General features: G+C 49.2%; 7 protein-coding genes across 11 annotated transcripts; 4 read left to right on the forward strand and 3 right to left on the reverse strand.

Moving 5' to 3' along the window:
• Positions 1 to 481: 481 nt before the first annotated feature.
• LOC108015020 (prespore vesicle protein) lies at positions 482 to 3042 on the forward strand. Its single transcript, XM_017081248.4, has one exon. It carries the CDS (start codon positions 698 to 700, stop codon positions 1673 to 1675), a length of 978 nt encoding a protein of 325 aa, XP_016936737.2. The 5' UTR covers positions 482 to 697; the 3' UTR covers positions 1676 to 3042.
• A 554-nt stretch (positions 3043 to 3596) lies between these two features.
• On the forward strand, positions 3597 to 9320 carry LOC108015267 (uncharacterized). 2 transcript variants are annotated; one of them, XM_017081629.4, is made up of 3 exons: positions 3597 to 5436; positions 5692 to 6168; positions 7216 to 9320. In XM_017081629.4, the coding sequence occupies exons 1-3, from the start codon at positions 4558 to 4560 to the stop codon at positions 8797 to 8799; spliced, it is 2940 nt and encodes a 979-aa protein (XP_016937118.2). In that variant the 5' UTR covers positions 3597 to 4557; the 3' UTR covers positions 8800 to 9320. The 2 variants fall into 2 exon arrangements, with proteins under 2 accessions (XP_016937118.2, XP_016937117.2); XM_017081628.4 differs by having other exon boundaries at positions 3597 to 6168.
• Positions 9321 to 9406: 86 nt separating this feature from the next.
• Positions 9407 to 10589, forward strand: LOC108015268 (diphthine methyltransferase). Its single transcript, XM_017081630.4, has one exon. The coding sequence runs from the start codon at positions 9407 to 9409 to the stop codon at positions 10478 to 10480; it is 1074 nt and encodes a 357-aa protein (XP_016937119.2). The 3' UTR covers positions 10481 to 10589.
• Positions 10590 to 11511: 922 nt separating this feature from the next.
• On the reverse strand, positions 11512 to 14615 carry Pink1 (PTEN-induced putative kinase 1). Of its 2 annotated transcripts, none has more exons than XM_065867921.2 (6): positions 14375 to 14615; positions 14010 to 14316; positions 13757 to 13953; positions 12953 to 13696; positions 11881 to 12894; positions 11512 to 11820 (listed from the first exon to the last, which is right to left on the reverse strand). In XM_065867921.2, exons 3-6 carry the CDS (start codon positions 13919 to 13921, stop codon positions 11617 to 11619), a joined length of 2127 nt encoding a protein of 708 aa, XP_065723993.2. In that variant the 5' UTR covers positions 13922 to 13953; positions 14010 to 14316; positions 14375 to 14615; the 3' UTR covers positions 11512 to 11616. The 2 variants fall into 2 exon arrangements, with proteins under 2 accessions (XP_065723993.2, XP_065723992.2); XM_065867920.2 differs by having other exon boundaries at positions 14010 to 14311; positions 14375 to 14609.
• A 147-nt stretch (positions 14616 to 14762) lies between these two features.
• Fum2 (Fumarase 2) lies at positions 14763 to 17083 on the reverse strand. 2 transcript variants are annotated; one of them, XM_017081606.4, is made up of 5 exons: positions 16943 to 17083; positions 16725 to 16889; positions 16461 to 16664; positions 15164 to 15968; positions 14763 to 15102 (listed from the first exon to the last, which is right to left on the reverse strand). In XM_017081606.4, the coding sequence occupies exons 1-5, from the start codon at positions 17018 to 17020 to the stop codon at positions 14843 to 14845; spliced, it is 1512 nt and encodes a 503-aa protein (XP_016937095.2). In that variant the 5' UTR covers positions 17021 to 17083; the 3' UTR covers positions 14763 to 14842. The 2 variants fall into 2 exon arrangements, with proteins under 2 accessions (XP_016937095.2, XP_036676726.2); XM_036820831.3 differs by having other exon boundaries at positions 16461 to 16889.
• On the reverse strand, positions 17008 to 21205 carry Fum1 (Fumarase 1). Of its 2 annotated transcripts, none has more exons than XM_017081607.4 (5): positions 20985 to 21205; positions 19401 to 19532; positions 18368 to 18568; positions 17499 to 18303; positions 17008 to 17435 (listed from the first exon to the last, which is right to left on the reverse strand). In XM_017081607.4, exons 1-5 carry the CDS (start codon positions 21069 to 21071, stop codon positions 17173 to 17175), a joined length of 1488 nt encoding a protein of 495 aa, XP_016937096.2. In that variant the 5' UTR covers positions 21072 to 21205; the 3' UTR covers positions 17008 to 17172. The 2 variants fall into 2 exon arrangements, with proteins under 2 accessions (XP_016937096.2, XP_016937097.2); XM_017081608.4 differs by lacking the exon at positions 20985 to 21205 and adding an exon at positions 19599 to 19753.
• A 321-nt stretch (positions 21206 to 21526) lies between these two features.
• ND-ASHI (NADH:ubiquinone oxidoreductase subunit ASHI) lies at positions 21527 to 22426 on the forward strand. Its single transcript, XM_017081609.4, has 3 exons — positions 21527 to 21694; positions 21806 to 22035; positions 22103 to 22426. The coding sequence occupies exons 1-3, from the start codon at positions 21610 to 21612 to the stop codon at positions 22313 to 22315; spliced, it is 528 nt and encodes a 175-aa protein (XP_016937098.1). The 5' UTR covers positions 21527 to 21609; the 3' UTR covers positions 22316 to 22426.
• Positions 22427 to 22531: the final 105 nt, after the last annotated feature.

Raw genomic sequence — 22531 nt, forward strand, 5'->3', positions numbered from 1 at the left:
TATCAGTATAATACAGTAATACAAGCACCAACACTTCTGCAATTAAAATAAAAACATTTTGAATATTTCAATATTAATATTGAATTTTCTTGTAATTGTAATAAAAATTTAAATTTTTTTGGCTAATACAAATTTAGTTGATATTGATACTAAAATTGAAATTTTATATTTTCCGATTTCGATATAACACTACTACTACTAATCGATTTTGCTACGTCAACGTAACGTTTACGTCATTGCGTGACTTTCAGCACTGGCCAACAAACCTACGTAACGAAACGAAAATTGTTCAAAAAGAATTCGTTTTAACGCATTTTTGCACCACGTAAAAATTGAATTTATTAATTTATTAATATTATTTAAACAATTTATCGAAAAGTTCGAATTATTCCGCGATGCGAGCTTTTAGAGGTGGACAGGTTTTCAAAACATCGCTAACATCGATGTTTGGCAAGGAGCTATCGATGTTTCTTAAAGACCATCGGCAGCGGCAGCTTTTTTCCATATTGATTAGTTATGTCGCTTTTGTTGTTTACTCGCCACATTTTTTTTGCCCAGGCCAGTTAATTGCGTTAATTCCCGGCGCGCGCGGGAAAAGAGGCGAACCGAATCTCCGCAGGACTTCCACAGCCAAGCCCAGAAGTAACCAGAAACCGGACCCCAAAGTCGAGACGCGAGCGAGCGCACAAATCCCCCGATGTCCGCGGGTGTGGGTGGCGGAGGGAGCATTACCACCGAGCACCACAGTCGCCTCTACTTCCTCAACTCGCCGACGGCCCCCCTCACCGCCCGCGACCCGTTCTTCATCAAGCCGGAGTATCTCAGCTATGAGAGCCCCATGCACCATGCCCTCTATCCGGGCAATCGTGGCCTCCTAGAGTACAACAACTACACAAGTTCGGCGGCTGCAGCGGCAGCCGTTGCCTCATCCGTAGCCACCTCCGTCTCCGTTTCGGTTACGGGTTCGGCGGCGGGTTCCTCGTCGGGATCAGGATCTGGAGCCGCCAGTGCCACCTCAGCCAGTGCAGCGACTGGCACAGCGGCCGTCTTGAGTTTGGAGCAGAGCTTCACCCAGCCAGGCAATCCCCACCAGCAACAGCAGTCGCAGCAGCAGCAGCAGCAGCAGCAACAGCAGGGGAATCCCCACCAGGAGGTGCTCCAACAGCAGCAGCAGCAGCATCCCCTGCATCATCATTTGTCCGCAGGCGTTGTGGTCGAGGCCAGCCAACTTGGTGGCATACCAGGCCTTGCCAATCTTGGCGTGCCGCATCTTAGCGCCCAGCAATCCGCCACCCAGCAGCCAGGGCAATCTTCAAGAGCTCAAAAGGCAGCTCGCCGGCGGAGCAACGAATCGATTGAGGCCAGGGAAAGGCGGCTGGAGAGGAACGCCGCCCGGATGCGGGATAAGCGGGCAAAGGAATCGGAGGCCGAGTATCGGGTGCGTTTGGCCAAGAATGCGGAGGCGAATCGTGTGCGCCGCCAGAACGAAACGGAAGTACAAAGAACCCTAAGACTGATGAAGAATGCAGCGCGGCAGCGACTGCGCCGCGCCTCGGAGACCGTCGAGGAGCGCAAGAAGCGGCTGGCGAAGGCGGCCGAAAGGATGCGTGTGGCTCGCGCCAGTGCGCCCAAGGTCATAAAGCCGCCGCTGGCCGACAGGCTCAAGGGTTACTAAGAGAGAGGATCATCTAGGCATCCCGGAGCTATTTTGGAGCTGGCTCTCCTCCGCAAGGCAGGTGGTGGCGAAGCGGAGCACCTTCTGCTGAGTAAGCTAAGGCCAGGATCGGCAGGGGAACACTCATGAATAGAGGAACCATAAATAATATATATTGTATACAGCCTATAACAGAAAACCAGTCAGAAACAGAAACAGAAACGGAAACCAGGAGGTTCACCAGGATCAGCAGATGCAGTTGAATGGGCAGCAGGCACTCTAGGATTAAAGCCAGGCAAATTTTTTTTTTAAGTTAACAATTAACAATTACCAATTAACAAGATGGAGAAACGTAAAGTAATCATAAAGTAAAGTATTTTTATAATGCATGCATTATATTCGTACGGTATGTATGTATACACACGCGACACAAGAAAACACACACACAAGCACTAGCATAGTCATAGCACACATATGTATATGTAGAGCCCCCAAAAAAGGCAGTAATGCCCCCCACCCCCCACCACCCACTTTCCCCAGGAAAAAGGAAGCTTACAGCAGCGCCAGGGTGCCTCACTGTAAATAAAAATCGCAAACGACTGCGAAACTGTCGCAACCGTAACTTAAAAATCGAAAAAAAAAAACAATAACTAAAAAATGAAATCGCGGATGGACGAGGCAACAAGTGCCTTTCCAGCAAATCCTCGGGCGAAACTTGCTATAATATCAAAATATGTTTTTTTTCGAAAACAACTGAGGCACCCTGGCGGCAATCAACCCCCATATGTGTGTGTAGTTGGTTCTTTACCATGTAACCCAAAACGGACAACGCCACTCACATAAGGATATACACACTCGGCAGCCCCCACATATATAAATATATATATATATTTGGAGCATACACACATGATCCGTTGCCAGGCACATAACGAAATATTTGTTATAGCACGCAATCCTTCTCCCTGCCACCGCCCACCACCCACATCCTTATCCTTATCTTTATCCCCCTCCCACGCCCATGTCCTTAGACGGATTGAAGACACTTCCGCTAGGGGCCCTCTTGATATATATATACAGTCACGTATATATTATGCTAATTATTATTAATAAAGAGTAACCATTAAGTTCTAGTCGAAATTTCAAACTGTTTTTTCCTGTCTAAATACGTTTATCAATTGTTTTCGCCTTAAGACTTAAGATTGAAATACATTTTTGTGTATTGTAATATGCGTGTACACTAACAATAACAATACACAACAACAAAAAAACACACGACACACCATCAAAGAGAAAACAAAAACAAATATAAGAAACATAACAAGTGACAAAAAAAAACGAGAATAACAAAATGAATATACTTGAATAAAGTTGCATTCACAATTTTTAAATGTGGCGCTCTAAAAATGGGCGAGAAGTCAACTTTTGGGGTTGGTAAGTACTTGAAATACTTGAAACCATCAAGATGGGGAAGGGAACGTCTTATCCACCGAAAGCTTATCCAAAGTTAGTTTATGCATTCAAGTCAAGTAATAAATGAAACCAGCTGTCGGTCTCCAAGTCGATGTTGATATTCAGATATTAAAGAAGACAAAGTCTAATCAAAAAACAGAAGGAGACTTAAATTAAGTTGTTGTCTTAAAAGTATATCTGCAATATTCAAATTTTATATCTTTAAAACAAGAGTTTATTACGAAAAACGAACTTTTTGCCCACTGTCAGCCAATACACCCACCCAGCATAGACTTTCTCCCGCCAAAACGCCAATTTCCGATACTATTTATATCGATAGTTTTGTTGTTATCAATTTGTTAATTAATTATAACTTGAAATTATCCGATGCAAACTGTAGACATAGCGGAGACACCCTCCTGGTACAAGTTAATATCGATATTTTCAAATTGTCGGCTTGCCAATACCGCGACTTGCAATCGTAGCATCGATATTTCCATCGATGTTTCTCCACCTCTAAACTGAACTATTCGGAAAATGAAAACAACTGAAATAAAATTAAGTAAATTAAATCAAAAGAACAGTGCCACGAGATCCGAAAAAGCAACAAAATAACGTTCGAGTCAAAGACAATTCGATCCGGTCGACAGGGCAAGACATATGTTGGAAGGATAAACCCCCGCCATTTGCAGTCAAAGTCGGTGCTGCGGTTGCTGCGCCGCCACTCCAGTTCTTAGCCCGCCAAAGGAGCGCCAGGCTGCATAGCATAGCGATTAAATGGAACAACCGACCAACAGTGGGTTAAGAATTGTGCGAAAAGCAAAATAAGGAGCGGAAAAAAACTCGCACACACGTACGCTGCCTATGTGTGAGTGTGCTTCAGCAGTGCGTGTGTGTGTGCGAGCGGCGTGCTGCATGGGTGTGTGTGTATAATCATGTGAAAAATCGATTGGCAGCGCAGCAGCAGCGCGGCGGCGGCGCCAATTGTCACTTACTCGGAAGAAGAAGCACGCTTTTTAAAAAACGCACGAAATTGGCAACCAAAAAGGCAGCCAAAAGAAGGAAAAGAACCCATATCTTAAAGAGAAAATACGAAAATGATCGAGGACCGCAATAACAGTTAGCGATCGTATCGGCGCAGAACGTGAGCGAGAGAGTGAGCGGGAGGGAGATAATAACGGCGGCGCCAGCACAAGCACACACATATTCTTTATATAACTTGTGGGCATATTCGAAACAAAACAAACACAAAGAGGAAACGCCAAGGAGCAGCAAAAGAGCGGGAGAGTGCGAGGGAGAGAGCAAGAGCGCGGCCCCTAGATGTTATCGAAGGTATCGGAAGGACTGCGCTCATCCTTTCGATAACAACACATAGAAACTACAAGTACAACTACTCCTGAAGCCCCCGATAGACGACAATTTCGATTGTTGTTGCCCCCGGCTTTTGACCAAGAATGGAACCAGATCCCAATGGGATAAAAATAGAGCCCTCACTTGATCAGCAGCAGTACGCCACCCATGTGCTGGCCATCAATGGCTCCAATGCCCGCCTCCTCATCGAGCATCCCTCAGCTTTGTTGGTACCCCTCTCCTCGCATCACCAGTTGCAGTTGCAACAGCAACAGCAGCAGCAGCAGCAACACGTGCAGCAGCAACACCAGCAGCAGCAGCATCAACAGCAGCAGCAGCAACAACAGCAGTTCCAGCAGCAGCAGCAGCAGCATCTTCACCAGCAGCAACAGGATCAACTGCAGTTCCAGCAGCAGCATCTTCAGCTTTATGCCCACACCCCACTGAAGCAGCAACAGTTGCAGCAGCAGCAGTCGCAGCAGCAGCAGCAACAGCCACCCACTCCCCTGGGTCCGACGAGCAGTGCCAGCTCCGCCTCCATAACAGGTGCCTCCACCACTGGCCACCAGCAGAGGTGGAACGAGAGTCCCGAGGCACGCCAGCGCCGTCTGGCCAGAAATGCTGAAAGGATGCGGGAGCGACGGCAGCGCGAGAGCGAGGACGAGTATCGCAAGCGGCTTCTTCGGAATGCAGAGGCCAATCGTCAGAGGCGGCAGAATGAGTCGGACATAGAGAGGGCCATGCGGCTGGTGAGGAATGCGGCCAGACAGCGGCTCCGCCGGGCCATGGAGTCGCCGGACCAGAGGGCCAAGCGTCTGGCCAAACTGGCCGAAAGGATGCGCATGTATCGGGCCAGCGAGACGAACGATCAGCGAAAGCTCCGGCTCGCGGAGATGGCGGCCAGGGCGCGCCAGAGGATCGCCAATGAGTCACCGGAGGAGCGGAAGGAAAGACTGAGAAAGCTGAACGACTATGCCAAAAAGGTCAGAGAAAAGAAGAAGATACTGAAGCATGTTGTGGTGCACGGTGGTTCGTCGTCGGTGGTCGTCTCAACGCCGACATCCTCCTCGTCGTCAACGGACCAGCAGCACCACCACCAGCAACAGCAGCAGCAGCAACAGCAGCAACAACAGCAGCAGCAGCAACAACAGCAGCAGCAGGTGCTGGCTGTTGCAGCAGCAGCCGCAGCAGCGGCGGCAGCCAATTGTACTAACGAACACACTATCAATCTAAACCAGGCGGCCACCACAGCGACGACGACGGCGACGACAACGGACGAGGCAGGCACCCCCCAGCCCACGGATCAGGATCAACAGCATCTGGTGACAGCAGCCGCCTATCAGCAGCACCAGGCCCTGGCTGGAGTGGAGTACATGGGACAGGGTATGTTTCTGGCGCCCGGCTCTCTGCGTCCACCCATGCAGCTGAAGCAGGAGCCCCAGACTCCGCAGCAGCAGCAGCAGATCACCCAGCAGCAACTCCAGCAGCAGCAGCATCAGCGGTACACCATCACCGGGCAGCAGCAGCAACAGGTCACGGCGGCCCTGCTCGAGGGCACCGAGCCGGGCAGCATCTTTGTGCAGCAGATCTACGGCGATGATGGTGGCAAGGGCACCACCAAGCTGCTCCAGGCGCATGTACCCCACTTCAGCATCGCCGGTGGCCAACTGGAGCTGTACCCGCACAAATATGCCGCCAAGAAGCAGGAACTTCAGGTGCGTATGCAGCAGCCTTAGCAAGGAAAGGGGGTGATGGTTACCGAATGTTCGGTGGCCACAAAAAGTAGAGGCGATAGCGTCCCCAAAACACACACACCGTAACGCAGCAGAGGGTGTTCCAACCACTCCAATCCAATCTCGAGATATAAATCCTGTTTGTAAACGGTGCACCAGCTGCCCAGGTGATAATCAAATTTGACGAACCGCTGCATCGTTTACAACTTAACTTTTACACCAAGTCGTAGACCTTTTAACGATTTCACAGTTTTATTAATTGAGTTCCTTTCGTTATCAATATTATAATATTGGAGTTTGCCAGTTTTGATTGGTTTTAAAGTAACTTTTCAAGTCTGGTGAAGGTTAAATTTAAATTAAAGATAACAATGAATAACAACAAATGACTTTTGCAGTTGCAGAGATATGTGGAATCGAAAGCAAATTCGTAGCACTGGTAAAATATCAAACTTTTGCAAATAAACTCATGAACCTCAAAAATTTTCCTTGCAGTTGGTGAAATCAACTGCATCATAGGAAAGTGATTGAAACTGGAAAGTAGGATGATGGACAATTCTTTTTGTTTGTTTCTTAACCGAAAAGCTTTTAACTTCCTTCTTGTATTCGTTATTGTTGGATGTTTGTATTATTTTTTGTTATTTCGTTTTTTGGAAGAACCAAATGAATTAACATAGAGCGTGGATATATGTATTTAGCGATGTAAATGTTGAAAGCGAAGAGAACCAATCAAGAAACTTTTACCAACAAGAAACAAACGAAAATTGGTTTTAATTTGCTATAAATCGAAATGAGGCTTGTGTGCGGTGTGTGTGTCCCCATTCTATCTCTGTTGCACCATCATACTCACTCGCTCCTTTTCAGAAACCCATCCATAAACCCATTTTCAATCTCAGAAAGCTGTCTTATTTTAAATTGAGATTTACAATTAATTATTAGAGACTTCTGTACTCCTTAGAAAAAAAAAAGAAGCCCTAACCCAAACCAAACCGACTCACCCGTTGGCTTTCCACTCCTTTACCCTTCTTGCAGTCGGACAGCGATGCTCCGGGATCAGCGGGCGGCAACGATAACAGCGGGTCTGTTAGCCTGGGCCACAACGAGACCAAGGTGATCGTGACGACCGCCAGCGGGGAGCAGAAGCTCCTCAAGGCGACGCCCGGCCAGGCCCAGCAGCTGTACAACCAGTTCCCCTACCTGGCCCACACCTTCCCCAACACCACCAGCAGCAGCAACAGCACCACCAGTACCACCAATGTCGGCCACGTGGGCGTCGTGACGGCGGGCACGACAACGGGAGCGGGTGGCACCACCACCACCGCCTACTATCCGATGTATCACAACGGCTTCCAGATTGGCATCGGACCGAATCCAGTGCCGCCGCCCTTCACGCCCGTCAACTTTGCCAACGCCAGTGGCGCGAACAGCCCGTCCGGTGGCCAGTACAACATATTGGCGGCGAATCCAACGCTTACGGTCACCGGATTGGGTGGACACCAGGAGCCGGCGGCGGCGGCAGCGACGACGACGACGCCACAGATTGTCACCGCCACTGTCGGCAGGGGCAGGCCACGTAAGAATCCGCTGGCCAGCGAAGAGCAGCTGAAGGTCAACAGCCTACTGGAGCAGGAGCTCAACCAGATGCTGTCCGTGCCGCAGCTGGCCACCAGTACGCCGCGTCGCGGCAGGCCACTATCGCAGACATCCCAGCAGCATCATGAGCAGCTTCAGCTGAGTCAGATTCATGTACATTCCACGGCCGATGGCGACAGTCGAACGCCGGTGTCGACGCCTCGACGCAGCGGTGCGAACAAATACGAGACGGAGGAGGAGAAGCGACTGCGCCTGGACAAGATGGCCGCCCACCAGCGGGCGGTGCGTGCCAATGAGACGCCCGAGCAGCGGGCCACGCGGCTCCAGAAGCTGAGCGAGCGGGCGCGACTGAAGCGGGCGCAAATCCGGGCCACCGAGAATACGGACGAGCGCAAGGAGCGGCTGTCCAAGCAGGCGGAATACGCCCGAATGCGACGCATGCGCAGCCATACGCCGCGCAGTAGCAGTGCCACCAGCACCGAGTTCCGGGCCAAGACCGAGGAGGAGGATGAGGATGAGGACGAGGACATCAGCGCCGAGCAGCAGTTGTATGAAAGCGAAGCCGTTTCGGTCACGGGCACGGGCAGCGATGGTGGCTTCGTCACGGTGGTAAAGGCTGATGACGACGATTCCCCCCTGGACGGCGGCGGCGGCGATGGTTCCGATGACCACGAGCAGTTGCCGGCATTGCAGTTGCAGCAACACGAGTTGCAACAGATTGCCGGCAGCCTGCAGCAGCAGCAGCAGCAGTTGGTGCAGCATCCGCATCACGAGGCGATTGTGCTTAACCAGCAGCACCGCCTGGTGACCATCAGTCAGCATCAGCAGCAGCAGCTCCATCAGCAGCAGCAGCAGCAGCCACATCCCGGCTTCAGCAAACTGCAGGTGGTCAAGGATTATGGCAATGCGGCCGGCGGAGGGGGAGGAGCTCCTGGCTCTGGCGGCGGCAATGGAACCGGAGCACCCGAGAACAATGACATGTTGAAGATACTCGAGCCCATCATTGTGATGAAGACCAAATGAGGATCGCGGAGGCGTCACAGTCGCAGCACCAACCGCTAGTGGGGATGAGTGGATGATGTGGTGGTAGCCAGGCCGCCATAAACGCCAAGAAACCAAGAGAACACCATCAGGCGTTGGACGCACAAACGAAGGAGAGATCTGCGATGAGTAGGGATTGTCTATAGTTATCAATAAGAGTTTTTTTTAAATATGTTTTTTAATATGTGTCGCGAGGTACTTGAAAGATAGATTTTGTAAAAAGTGATCGTAAGCGGAGATCAAGGATCGAGTGCAATAAGAAGGATGCCTGGCAGCCCCTAAAGCCCCCCGAAAAAAAAGAAAAATTACACTGTGACGCCCCAAAAACCACTGAAAATCGAGGAAGTGCAGCTAAAAACTACGAGCGAGGGACGAGATCAACTAAACCTAATCCAGAATATGTAGCGCGTAAACAGAGCACTAAGTAGTTATATGTATTAACTATTAATTTTTTAAATTAGCAAAAAAGCGAAAATAACAAATAAATCTAATAAGATTAAAAAGGAACGGTCGATTGGCGGGGACTTATCGAAGGAAGCCCTGGCGGAAGCTATCAACTATCGATAGCAGACAGCAGCTGATTATAAACATGTTTACAACGCTCCACAGCGAGGATACGGAATACTCGGCGGATTCCGTGGAGTGGCTGCCGCAGGATGATCCGGAAAGAAGCTTCTTTGCCTGCGGCACCTACCAGTTGGTCCAGGATGAGGGGGAACCGGAGGAGCAGGAGGCCTCCCCCAAGCGTCCCCGCAAAGGCCGCGTTTATTTATACCATTTCGGAGACCCAGATTCCAGCCTGGAGCGGCTGCAGTGCATCGAAACGGCGGCCATACTGGACATGAAGTGGCTGCCAGCCGGGAGCGGTGATGGTCATCCCCATCTGGCCACGGTTAACTCACTGGGTCAGCTGGAAATCTATGAATTCCTAAGGGATGAGCAGAAGCTACAGAAACGCACGTGCTTTTGCCTTGCGGAGGAGGAGTCGCAGGAGGAATCCCCCTTGGCTCTGGCCCTGGACTGGCGTCGGGATGAGGAGCAGACCATTCAACTGGCCATCTCGGATTCCAAGGGTGATCTGCATCTACTGAAGTACTCGCCACAGGGCGTGATTAGCCGGGAGCGGTCCTGGTCATCTCATGGCTTTGAAGCCTGGACCTGCGCCTTTGATCGCTGGTCACCGCATCTTTTGTACAGCGGTGGCGACGATATGCTCCTGATGGCCCACGATTTGCGGACGGAGCAGCGAGCCTGGACAAACCGGGCACACATGGCCGGAGTGACGTGCCTGCTAAGTCATCCGAGGCACGAGCACCATCTGCTCACGGGCAGCTATGATGAGCAGCTGCGTTTGTTCGATATTCGGTCCATGAAGCGAACTCTGGCGGAGCTGGACCTGGGCGGAGGCATCTGGAGGCTGAAGCCGCATCCCCTTCATCCCGATCTCATCCTGGCCGCCTGCATGTACACCAACTTCAGCGTGGTGCAGCTGGATGCCAGTGCGCCTGGCTTGAGTTTGCTGGGCGCCTATGAGGAGCACAAGAGCATCTGCTACGGCGCCGATTGGGCTCCTTTTGGGAACAATGATGGATCGTTGACCATGGCCACCTGTTCCTTCTACGATCACAAGTTGTGCGTCAGTCGCGTGGAGATTAGCAAATAAGTTTTGATTTTCTGTACTTTAAATTGATATAAGCGTAGACTTAAAACAAATGTTTTGTTTTGTAAAATAATTAAAATGTTTTTTTGTAATAAATAATGATGCAATGAAATATGAAGTCGCATTATTTCAACAATTTAAACAAAATTATATCAAAAACATGTATTTTTTGAAATTTTGTCATTCCTGAAGGCAGTTGATACCATTTTGAAATCGCGGAAGGCCTGGCAGAATTTTTTTGTAAATAAACTAAAATGCATTTTAAAATAATGCGTTTTGTGCAATTAAATAGAAAGTCGCTATATTTTAATAACTTAAGCGAAATTTTGAGAAACCCTTTTTTAGTTTGATTTATTTTGAAATTTTATCAGCCTGACGGCTATCGATAACATCTGAAATCATAAGTGCCCTGGGAGGAATGTTTTGTTTTGTAAATGAATTTAATTTGTATTAATTAAAAACTATGTTTTAATGAAAATAAGTAGAAAGTTGCATTATTTCAACAATTTACGAAAAATATTTTCAAAAATTGAATGTTTTTCAAAATTTTATATTTCGTCAGCCCTGATGGCAATCGATAACATTCGAAAACTACTGAAGCCCTGATAGGAGTAATCGTTATCGCTGTTAGCGTACTGTCAAAAAGACATTCGAATTTGCCGAACAAAAAATTAATTTAAGAAATTCTAGTCATGGTAATTGCTAATCTAAGTCCTTAAGCCATTTTATATAGCACACTTTTAATCCCCGCAGCATCCCCAAGTAAACCCAGCCAACCGAGATATGGACGCCGATCTCGAGGAGCGTTTAGAGCGGGCACGCAGGAGCATTAAGGAGATGAGCCAGATTGTCCAGATTTTGATTGATGACTTGAGGAACGGCTCTGGCGACTCGATGGAGGTGCCACTGGCCATCAGCGAGCTCATCTTGCGTGTACAGGGCGAATACGAGGACGCACTGGCCGAGGAGCAGCTGTTGAACCAGGAACTGGAGGATCTCCAGGAGCAATAGACAATTGTGCGGAGAGCATGCGGTTAATTTTTAACTTGTTTTATAAATACATATGTAAAATATAGGTATCACACGCTTTTCCATTTGATTTTCTCAGGGTAACAAGTAGATATCCCGGGGCCAATAGCCTACGCCACCACATTCTGGATCCAGTTGAGGGCCCCGCGAATGCGACGCAGCCGGGCGCGTGCCAGGAAACTGCAGATGAGCAGGTACTCCACGTAGGCGCGTCGTCCGTTGGTGGCCACTGGCATCGGCAGCGGTCCCGCGCCCAGCTGCGGACGACCCTCGCACATTATCTTGGTGGTCAGCGAAAGCAGCCACTGGAGGATCTGCGAATGGGACATATAATTAGCAATATAAACAAAGAGACTATCTGGTTAGGCACCCACCTCAGAGCTGTTGGGCATGCCACCCGCCTTCAGCCAATTGGACGGGGCCCACAGGAACAGCTGCACCACATTTGCCGCAATATCCGGACTGACCCGCTTGGACGGGTTCGGATTGAGGATGTTGTAGACCAGCTCCTGCAACAGCGGCGGGCAGGCATCGCTCATCGGAGGCAGCTGCTCCTGCCGGTAATCACTGTTCCTCAGTGACAGCGTCAGCTCGCCGCTCTCGCGTGCCAGGCCGCCGCTGCTCGAGTAGAAGGGATTGTGGCTTCCGAAGATCTCGTAGGCCAGAGCACCACATGCCCACAGATCCGCTTTGCCGTAGTTGAGCACGGCAAACGGGCCGGGCATCGTGTTGAAGATCTCCGGTGCCATCAGCGCCGCATTGCCGCCCTTGTCCACGTCGTGCGACACATACGGCAGGCGCAGGCCATGCACCTTGTCCGCCAGGCAGCAGCCGAAGTCCGAGAGCACCAGCACCGGCGAGGCATCGTCCTGCAGCTCGATAAGCACGTTGTCCGACTTGAGATCTCGATGGGCCACTCCGTGGCGACTCAGGTGGTTGACAGCCTCGAGCATTTGGGCCAGCAGCAGGATGCGTGTGCGCGTGTCCAGCTCCTGGTTGTCGAGCAGGCCGCGCAGGCTGTGGTCGTAGCGCTTCATCAGCAGATACAGCGACATGTTGCGCCCGTAGCCCTGCGGATTTATCCTTTGAGGCTGCGCGACCGGGTACAAGAGGTGACCGTCGGGAAAGTTGCGCACCTCATCGCAAAAGAAACCGAACATGCAGACTATGTTGGGGTGCGGCGGCAGGGCGACCGTCTGGTTCTGCAGCAAGCGTTCCCACTCATCGGAGGCCTCGTTCATGCCCCGCTGACGGGCCGGCACTGTCTCCTTGTACATGGCACGCAGGATGGACAAGGCGTTGCTCTGGATGTCGTAGTTAAACATCATTTTCAGGGCCAGCGGATAGCGGTCCACAGAGCTGTTTATCTTGGGATTCGCTGAGGAATTCTGCAAGTAAAGGCAGGATGAGTATCTAAACCAAGGCTGGTTATAGATTTTTATTTACCACATTGAAGGCACTGCTTTTGGGATCCAGGTCCTGCTGCTGCTGCTGCTGCTGCTCCTGCTCCCTCTCCTGGGCGCCCACAAAGTCACTGGCCGCTGAGGGCTGGCTGTAGTGGAAGATATTGTCCACGGAGCCGCCAAAGTTGTGGACAAAGCGCGACATGTTCTGCAGCGGCGACATCATCTCGTGGGCACTCCAGCTATTCGGCGCAAAGGCGGGAGTGGCCTGTGACGGCTCAGTATCGGGATGGACGGATGTCTCTGAGGCTCCATCCTTCTTAAAGCCCGCTGCGTAGACGACAGCGGCACAACCTTTGGCAATGGGTGGCCCGATTTCCAAGTCATCTATGCTGAACTTGCTGTCCAGCGTCTCGGAGATTTCGTCCTGGTTCCAGGCTCTCTGCAGCCGGCCAGCTGCCTCCCGAATCTCCCAGCACACGCCCTCCAGTTCATCCTCTTTGCTGAGGACACCCGATCCGGAGGCCAGACTAACGCCGATGAGGGCGAAAAATGGGGCGGAATCGCCGAAGAAGAGCTTGCGGGTGGCCCGCTGGCGCAGATCCTCCGAGTAGGTGGTGGTCACCCGGCTGAGGATGTTGTCGATGAAGAGTTTGCGGGCATGTTGGCCCACTCGGAAGAGACCACTGCTGCTGGGCGAGCTGGCGTTCAGTGGTGTTCCCGCCGGGGAAGTGGTGGTGCGGGGCACTACATTGACCACCGATTTGGCCGCCTGCTGGGGCGTTGTCTGGTGGGGATTGGGGTGGCATAAAAGGCTGTTTACCGAAGGGAATCTATAGCTACTCACCCGCAGCACATGGGCGGCGGTGGAGGGTAGGGGAAAGCCTCGCTTGCTTCTTGTCTTCAATTGATTCTGGTCCAAAATGTTGGCGTGTATATCACGTTTACAATAGCTGCGCAAAATGTAGCGACCATGTTTGATCAGTCGCACGGTCAGCAGTCTCACAGACATCTTTCGGCCCACAAAGACCTCGGCTCAAGTGCCTGCAACCGAAAGCCCCTCTAAGTTAACCATCTAATTAGTTTATGCTTAAAATTACCTTATTTTTTAGGTTTCTTGGTGCTCAACTCTGGATGACTCTTCTTCTTCGCCAACGTTGCTCATGTGTGTGTGATCGATACCGTCGATCGATAACCAAACAGCTGGTTTCAATTCGATTGTTTTGTTTTTGCGTCGTAAATATAAATTTTTTGTTTGTGGGTGTTGGAAGTGGGCGGTGCAGCTGCAGGGGGCGGGTTGCAGAGTGGGTGGTGGTGCAACTACAAGGCAAAATCCGCGGATCCAAAAGGTTGGTTTTTCTCTGTCTCGAAAGATATATCGCCTTTTCGATGCCTGTGTGGGCTACACTGATTTTGCTCTTTTTTTAAACTGGTCAGAACGGATAATTTACGAGAGCCAACTTGCCTGGTTGCCTTATTCTTTTTATCTGCGCCTACTCCAACGCTCGTTTCGATTTTGTCGTTAGATAATCGCTTCCAGCTCGAATTTCTTCGATCAGGAAAAAGGCCACTGAAATGAACACTTGTTTATCTGCTTTTTCTGTTTATATTCCGCTTAAAAACGGCAGCTAATTACGCTGGAATTTACGATAAAAACAAAGAAAAAGTTAAAAACAGCAAGGCGCCAGTGTGACCACTACTATTTATGGTATATTGCGGTTTCAAAAATCGATACCGGTGACCCTAACCGGTGGCGTTTAGCTGGGACTCGAACCATTTAAAATTTGAAAGCCAAATAGCCGTTACTTTTTTGATGAAAAATACGTTAAGTCTTTGTAAAAAAAAAACAAAAGTTTCTATACTTTTAATAATCTTTAAACATGGCAAATTTATTACATCCAGCTAACAACATCAATAGTAACTAAGACGAGGATCACTTGGGTCCCAGCATCTCCTTGGGGTTGACCCACTCCTTAAACTGCTCCTCGGTGATTCCGGTTTTCAGGGCCTCCTCCTTCAGGGTCGTCTTGTTCTTGTGGGCCGTCTTCGCGATCTGGGCGGACTTGTCGTAGCCGATGTGGGGATTAAGGGCGGTGACCAGCATCAGCGACTCGTTCATGATCTTGTCGATCCTCTCTTTATTGGCCTGCAGTCCCTCCACGCAGTTCTTGCTGAAGGTCATGCTGCCGTCGGCTGTGGATAAACAGGAAGATCCCAGTAAGGCGGATCCTCGACAAAAACCATTAAAATTCACCTAACAGCCGGATGGAGCGCAGCACATTCGATATTATCAATGGTTTGAAGACATTCAACTCGAAGTGCCCGTTGGAGCCACCGATGGTCACGGCCACCTGGTTGCCCATCACCTGGGCGCACAGCATGGTCATCGATTCGCACTGCGTGGGATTCACCTTGCCTGGCATAATGGAACTACCCGGCTCGTTTTCCGGCAACATGAGCTCCCCCAGTCCGCAACGCGGACCCGATCCCAGCAGTCGGATATCGTTGGCGATCTTCATCAGGCTCACGGCGATCGTGTTGAGCACTCCATGGACCTCCACCATGGCATCCCTGGCGGCCAGGGCCTCGAACTTATTGGGCGCCGTCACGAAGGGCAGACAGGTGAGCTCGGCAATCCGCTTGGCCACCTTCTCGGCGAATCCCTTGTGGGTGTTCAGGCCAGTGCCCACCGCAGTGCCGCCCAAAGCCAGCTCGTAGACCCTCGGCAGACAGCTCTTGATCCTATCCAGGCCGTAGGTCAGCTGCTGTGCGTAGCCACTGAACTCCTGGCCCAGGGTCAGAGGAACTGCGTCCATCAGATGGGTGCGGCCAATCTTGATGATGTCCTTGAACTCATCCGACTTGGACTTGAGGGCATCCCGCAGGTGGGTCACCGACGGAACCAGTCGCTCGTTCAGCTCCATGCCCACCGAGATGTGGATGGCCGTGGGAAAGGTGTCGTTGGAGCTCTGCGACTTGTTCACATGGTCGTTCGGATGCACCGGCTTCTTGCTGCCCAGTTCGCCACCCATCATCTTGATGGCCGCATTACTGATCACCTGCGTAGTATTAAAAAAATATGTTAATATACATTTAGTAAATGTCAAAAATCATGTTTCATATGAATTACCTTTTTACAGAACATATTTAAAATAAAGCACTTTACAACACTTGATTTTGTTGAAAAATATTTTCGAAAATTCACATACTTGAATAAATTTTTTGACAAAAACTTCATGATAATTAAAATCAAAAATAAAATAATGACGGTTTTGTATCGATAAAGAATCTTAGATAACGAATACCATCTGTTTTAAAATAGTTTTTACAAATTTCGTGCAATTTATTTCAAAATTCTAAAAAAAAATGCTGGAAAATAGAATTGAAGTGAGAAATTCGTCCTAATTTAATATACTACGGAAACTATTTTAAATAAACAAAAAACCAACTATCCTAGTAGAGGTCTTTGCAATACTCGGCCTCAAAGTATCTAATAGTACCTATAATACCTAGTACTATATCACTTTTCCCTTCTCCCCACTCAATCTCACCTCGTTGGTGTTCATATTGGACTGGGTGCCGGAACCAGTTTGCCAGATGACCAGCGGGAAGTGACCCTGCTTGTACAGCTTGCCGGAGATCACATCGTCGCAGGCGCAGGAGACGGCGTCCGAGATCTTACCGTCCAGGCCGAACTCCTTGTTGACCTCGGCACAGGCCTTCTTCAGTATGCCCATGGCCTGGATCACAGGCATCTGCGTGCAGTGGGAGATTAAGTTAAGGAGTAGGGCTTTTAATAGCTGGATAATCCCTACCGGCATGCGCTCGGCTATGTCGCCAATGGGAAAGTTCAGCTTAGAGCGCATCGTCTGGGCCCCATAAAGCTTGTCCGCCGGCACCTTGAGCTCCCCGAAGGTGTCCTTCTCCGTGCGGAACTTCTCGTTCTCCTTGCCCTTCCCCTTGCCCTTGCCCTTGTCGCCCTGGAAAAGCGTTCCTTCTAGAGACTAGAACCCCACATACCAACTCTACTCACTTCCTTGGCCCGCAGGCCACCGCCAGCCACCCAGAGATGGCGTCTGGCCAGGATCAGGCTATTCATTTGCTTCAGCATTTTCAGTTATTATTGATCTGCGATTCCGAGCGATTCATATACAAACGAACAAGCCCGATTAGCTTGGAAAACCGACAATTATGATATTCCGATGACAGCGATGGGTGAGTTTTGGGGTCAGACGGCGACAGGTTGGCCTACTGCCTACTGCTCTACTTGGGTCCCAGCATCTGTTCGGGCCGCACCCACTCCTTGAACTGCTCCTCCGTGAGGTAGCCCAGGTTGATGGCCTCCTCCTTGAGGGTCGTTCCGTTCTTGTGCGCCGTCTTGGCGATCTTGGCGGCCTTGTCGTAGCCAATGTGGGGATTCAGGGCGGTGACCAGCATCAGGGACTCGTTCATGATCTTGGCAATGTTCTCGCGGTTGGCCTGGATGCCACTCACGCAGTTGGCAGTGAAGGTCCTGCTGCCGTCAGCTAAAAAGGGAATATAAGTATGTAGAAGCCGCACAATCAAAACCCTTCAACTGCCAAGCTTACACAACAGGCGAATGGAGCGCAGCACATTGGACACGATCAGGGGCTTGAACACGTTCAGCTCGAAGTGTCCGTTGGAGCCGCCGATGGTCACGGCCACCTGGTTGCCCATCACCTGGGCGGAGAGCATGGTGAGCGACTCGCACTGCGTGGGGTTCACCTTGCCGGGCATGATGGAGCTGCCGGGCTCGTTCTCCGGCAGCGAAAGCTCGCCTAGGCCGCACCGCGGACCGGAGCCCAGGAAGCGGATGTCGTTGGCGATCTTCATCAGGCTGACGGCGATCGTATTAAGCACACCGTGGACCTCGACCATGGCATCACGGGCAGCAAGGGCCTCGAACTTGTTGGGCGCGGTGACGAATGGCAGGTTGGTCAGCTCGGCGATCTTGGCTGCGCACTTCTCGGCGAATCCCTTGCGGGTATTCAGCCCAGTTCCCACGGCAGTGCCGCCCAGAGCCAGCTCGTAGACACGCGGCAGACAGGCGTCGATCCGCTCCTGGGCGTAGGCCAGCTGCTGGGCATAGCCGCTGAACTCCTGACCCAGGGTCAGGGGCACCGCGTCCATGGTGTGGGTGCGTCCGATCTTGATGATGTCCTTGAACTCCTCCGACTTGGCCCGCAGGGCGTCGTGCAGCGTCTTGATCGCCGGCTTGAGGTTGTTGTTCAGCTCCAGGGCCACCGAGATGTGGATGGCGGTGGGGAAGGTGTCGTTGGAGCTCTGCGACTTGTTCACGTGGTCGTTGGGATGCACGGGCGTCTTGGAGCCCAGCTTGCCGCCCAGCAGCTCGATGGCGCGGTTGCTGATGACCTGGTTGGCGGGCAATGTAGAGTTATAAGGAAGTTGCCGATCAAGGAAAGGATTCCAAACCCACCTCATTCACATTCATGTTGCTCTGGGTGCCGGAACCCGTCTGCCAGATGACCAGCGGGAAGTGGTCGGCGTACAGCTTGCCGGAGATCACATCGTCGGCCGCCTTCGAGATCGCGTCGCTCACCTTGCTGTCCAGTCCGAACTCCTTGTTCACCTCGGCGGCGGCCTTCTTCAGGATGCCCATGGCCTGCACCACGGGTTTCTGGGGGGGGAGAGATGAGAATTTTAATTATATGATACTATATATGTTTTTTAAAGAGTTAAAGCTAATATAGTACCATTTTCCGAGGGGCTCGATCATATTATTCTCTAGTTAAGCACTAATTCCTGAAGTTAAAGATGGTTCCAATAATTTGCTCAACTTTTTATTTTCTAAAGTATTATAAAGTACCATTTCCCCTGGGCTCGATCATATTACTCCCAGTTAAGCACTCATTCCTGAATTTTTAGATGGTTCTAGTTCTCTTCTCCACTTTTTTATTTTCTATGAAATACTTTGGTATTCATAAACTCAATCGATGCATTTGAATCCATTTTCTATAATTTACAATGCATTGCAACTTTTCTAAGCCTTGAAAAATTACATTAATATCGAATGTACAAATGCATTTTCTTTGTTATCCGTAAGCAAAGCCAAGTTTCAACTTTATTATACTTTGTAATTAGCTAAACCTCGCTACTTTTTGAACCTTGAACACTAAATCGAAAATAAAGAACTGAGTATACTAAATCTATCAATTGGAAACTTGTTTATATTTTTATATATTTTACAAATAATTTTCAGAAAACCATATATAGCAAATTAATTAAGAGGGTACTTAATTAAAAGTTATGAAGTCATTGAAAAGTTAATTAAAATGGTTGGTACTTGGGTTTTTTCACATAAAATGTAAAAAGTAAGTAATGATATAGAGACTGGGTTCCATTGTCATTATTTACCCAAAGCTTTAGCAACTAACTTTTAATTATATAAACGACGTGAGTTAATTACTCCCCGGGATTTACGATGGGAACTACTAGGGGCTATTACTCACGGGCATCCGTTCGGTGGCCCCTCCGATGGGGAAGTTGATCTGGGATCGCATCGTCTGGGCGCCATAGTATTTGTCCGCGGGAACCTTCAGCTCGCCAAAGGTGTCGCTCTCCACGCGAAATTCCTGGGAGGCCTGCGGGAAAAATGACCAGATTAAGACCGGGGTATACGAAGAATATATGGAGGGGGCCCATCTGACCATTTCAAGTGAGATAGATGGTAGATGAGAGATAAGTTGGGTGCAATCGGAGCTGGGAAATCACAAGTGAGAAACCAGAGGACGAACACTCGACAACGGCTGCTGCTCGAAGTTAACTGAGACCGATAAGACCGGGCGCCTCTACTCTATAAAGTGAAATAAATCTAAGCCCCGAGTGAACGGCGAACAGATTCTTGAAAGAGCGCTCTCAACAAAAAACAAATTGGAACTGTGGAGGTGTAAAAAAAGGGGGCTGTTCTCGAGGGGACCGAAGACTAGGCACTGAAGACCCTACTTGGCATGGGGTGCTTTGCTAATCAGCAGCGCTTTGGCACTCAGGAAACAGACCGTGCCACAAAAATAACACTCGCAGTTCAAAATATATCATAAATATACAATCTACAAGGAACACAAAGTATATTCTGGTGCCTATCCTAACCATTCTAACTTAATTTTTATTAAGAAATTCTTGATCAAATTGTTTTAATTTTCTGTATGCTTGGAACATATTCAGGATTCGTTAATTTGGAGGAGTATAATATGAAATATATTACTTAAAATACAATCTTTGTTAAAACAAATGCACTCAATGGCATGAACCATCCTATGAATCATATGTATATTCGAAAATGTTTTAAAATACAATCGTATCTGGAATAAACAAAAATATGAGAATTTGAATAACTCTTTATCTTTTGGATTCCTAGTGCTTATATTTTCACCAGCAATGTGTGATGGTATCACTTTCCTTGGATTTATGAGTGTAATTTATGCCCGACCGTCCCTACTATCTGGTACCATATATATTCTAGTTATCTGAACAACAGGGAGTGTATTACAGTGGTCGGCAAATGGATATTACCATGCCTACGAATATTTATAAATTAACCGGTTTTAATTCAATTGCCGAAAACAAGAATTTGCTGAGCAGCACAATTTCTTGAATTACAACTCGTTTCGCGAGTTTTTTTTCGCGGTGTGAGTTTGTTTTGTTCGCTTTTATCATGTGATTTGAGTGCGAATTACAAAAAAACCAAAACCTGAGAAAAATTGAGTGAAAAAATCAATGCAGCGGCTTCCAATTGGAAGGCCAGCCGAAAGTCCAATTGGAGTCGGTCCACAAGTGGTCGAAGTTGTAGTTGTACAAGAAGTTTCCAGTGACTGACTACTGGAAGGCGTTCACTTCCATTTTCCATTGTATAATGATTACGAAACGCCGGCTTTTTTTATGCGTTTTCCTTTGCACTTCTTTTCGCCTTGTTTTGTTTACAAATAAATGCATTTTTTGGAGTTACAGACGGTTGATGGGCGAAACAAGCATTACATAAGGCGCGATATTGGCCATATCGAAGGAAAATATATCCAATATTCATTTGAAATCCTTACCAGACGCAAACTTCCAATGGCAGCCCAGGGTTTCGTAATTTGCTGAACGCCGCGAAGCGAGGAGCGCTGCAATAACGGTAGCACCATCTTTATGCTTATTTCTTAATGGGTAATTAACAAAATAAATAAGTTTGCCAAGTGATCTTTCACGGACGAGCCCACCACAACAACACCAACAAAAACAACAACAAAGCTTCGATGCGCGGGTGCAGACTTTCGCCTATCGATAGTTGTTATCGATGATTGCTAAATTTATATAGAACAATATTGAGATTGAAAAAATCATTAAAGGAAAGGGTAAAGTACTAATCACAATACGATTTTAATATTGTAATACATCAAATAGGTAACAAGCTTTGGAAAATTGTGAAATTCACACATACTTTTTACGGAAATACCTAAGAGCTCCCAGCTTTTACTGTGAGAAAACAAATCTTTCACTGTTTCAAAATTAGCAAGCTTGAGTATTGCAATTTCGTGAATAATTTTTGCACACTGCTACTATCGCTTGCCAACTATCGATAGCGGGCAGCGCGACAACGATAGCCCATCGATTAGTTCGCAGGCCAACAGCTGTTTCTACTGAAATCGGAAATAAATTCGGGAACTTTGAAGCGAGCCTGCAATGTCGGCGTTTGTGAAAACCGTGGGCCTGGCCCAAAAGCTGTGCGCCGCCAATCCCGCCGTGGCTCGCCAGGCGATCCGCAGCAGTAAGTGCCATGGCGGCGGAGCAGGAATCCGGCGAACCTGCACCACTGTTTACCTCTTGTTTACGTAACTTTTGCCTGGGCCGAGCTAAAAACTCGTTTTTCTCTTTCTAGTGGCTGGCTGGAACAAGGACTACAAGCCGGCACCCTATCCACAGACGGAGAAGGAGCGCCTGGCGGCGGCCAAGAAGTACTACCTCCTGCCGGAGGAGTACAAACCGTATGCGGACGACGGCCTGGGCTATGGCGACTATCCCAAAGTGGGCGGCGGTCTGGGCGTGGAGGCCAAGGACACCTACTATCCCTGGGACTATCCGGAGCACAAGCGTAACCACCACGAGCCCGTAAGAGGACCACCCGCTAGCTAGCTCCATAGATCTCCATTCAATCTGCACTCTGTTCCCACTCTAGATCTCGGCGGATCACGATCTGTACAGCGAGGATCGCTGGTCGCAGGCGGAACAGCCGCGCTACAACAACTCGTACTACTTCGTCTGCTTCCTGGGCGTCATGTCCGGCTGCCTGGCCCTCTACTACTGGCTGGAAGACAAGAAGATGTACCGCCCCGTGGCCGCGAAGCAATATCCCGGCGATGGCGTCAAGCACTACACCTTCGAGAAGTAGACAACAACAGCATTCTCCTCTCGATCGCTCTGCGGGCCTCGTTTTTATTTCATAGGCAATTAATCAACGCATCTGTACAATTAAAATGAAAAGAAACCAAGCTGAACTTGAGATGAGCGTTTATTTCGGCGAATGCAAAGAGATCTTGGAGCGTAACCTGACCTCTCAATTCAAAATCGTCATTGCTAAACAATGTTTATAGTCCAGAAAATAAGG

This window comes from Drosophila suzukii, chromosome X (assembly GCF_043229965.1).
Source record: "Drosophila suzukii chromosome X, CBGP_Dsuzu_IsoJpt1.0, whole genome shotgun sequence".
NCBI lineage: Eukaryota > Metazoa > Arthropoda > Insecta > Diptera > Drosophilidae > Drosophila > Drosophila suzukii.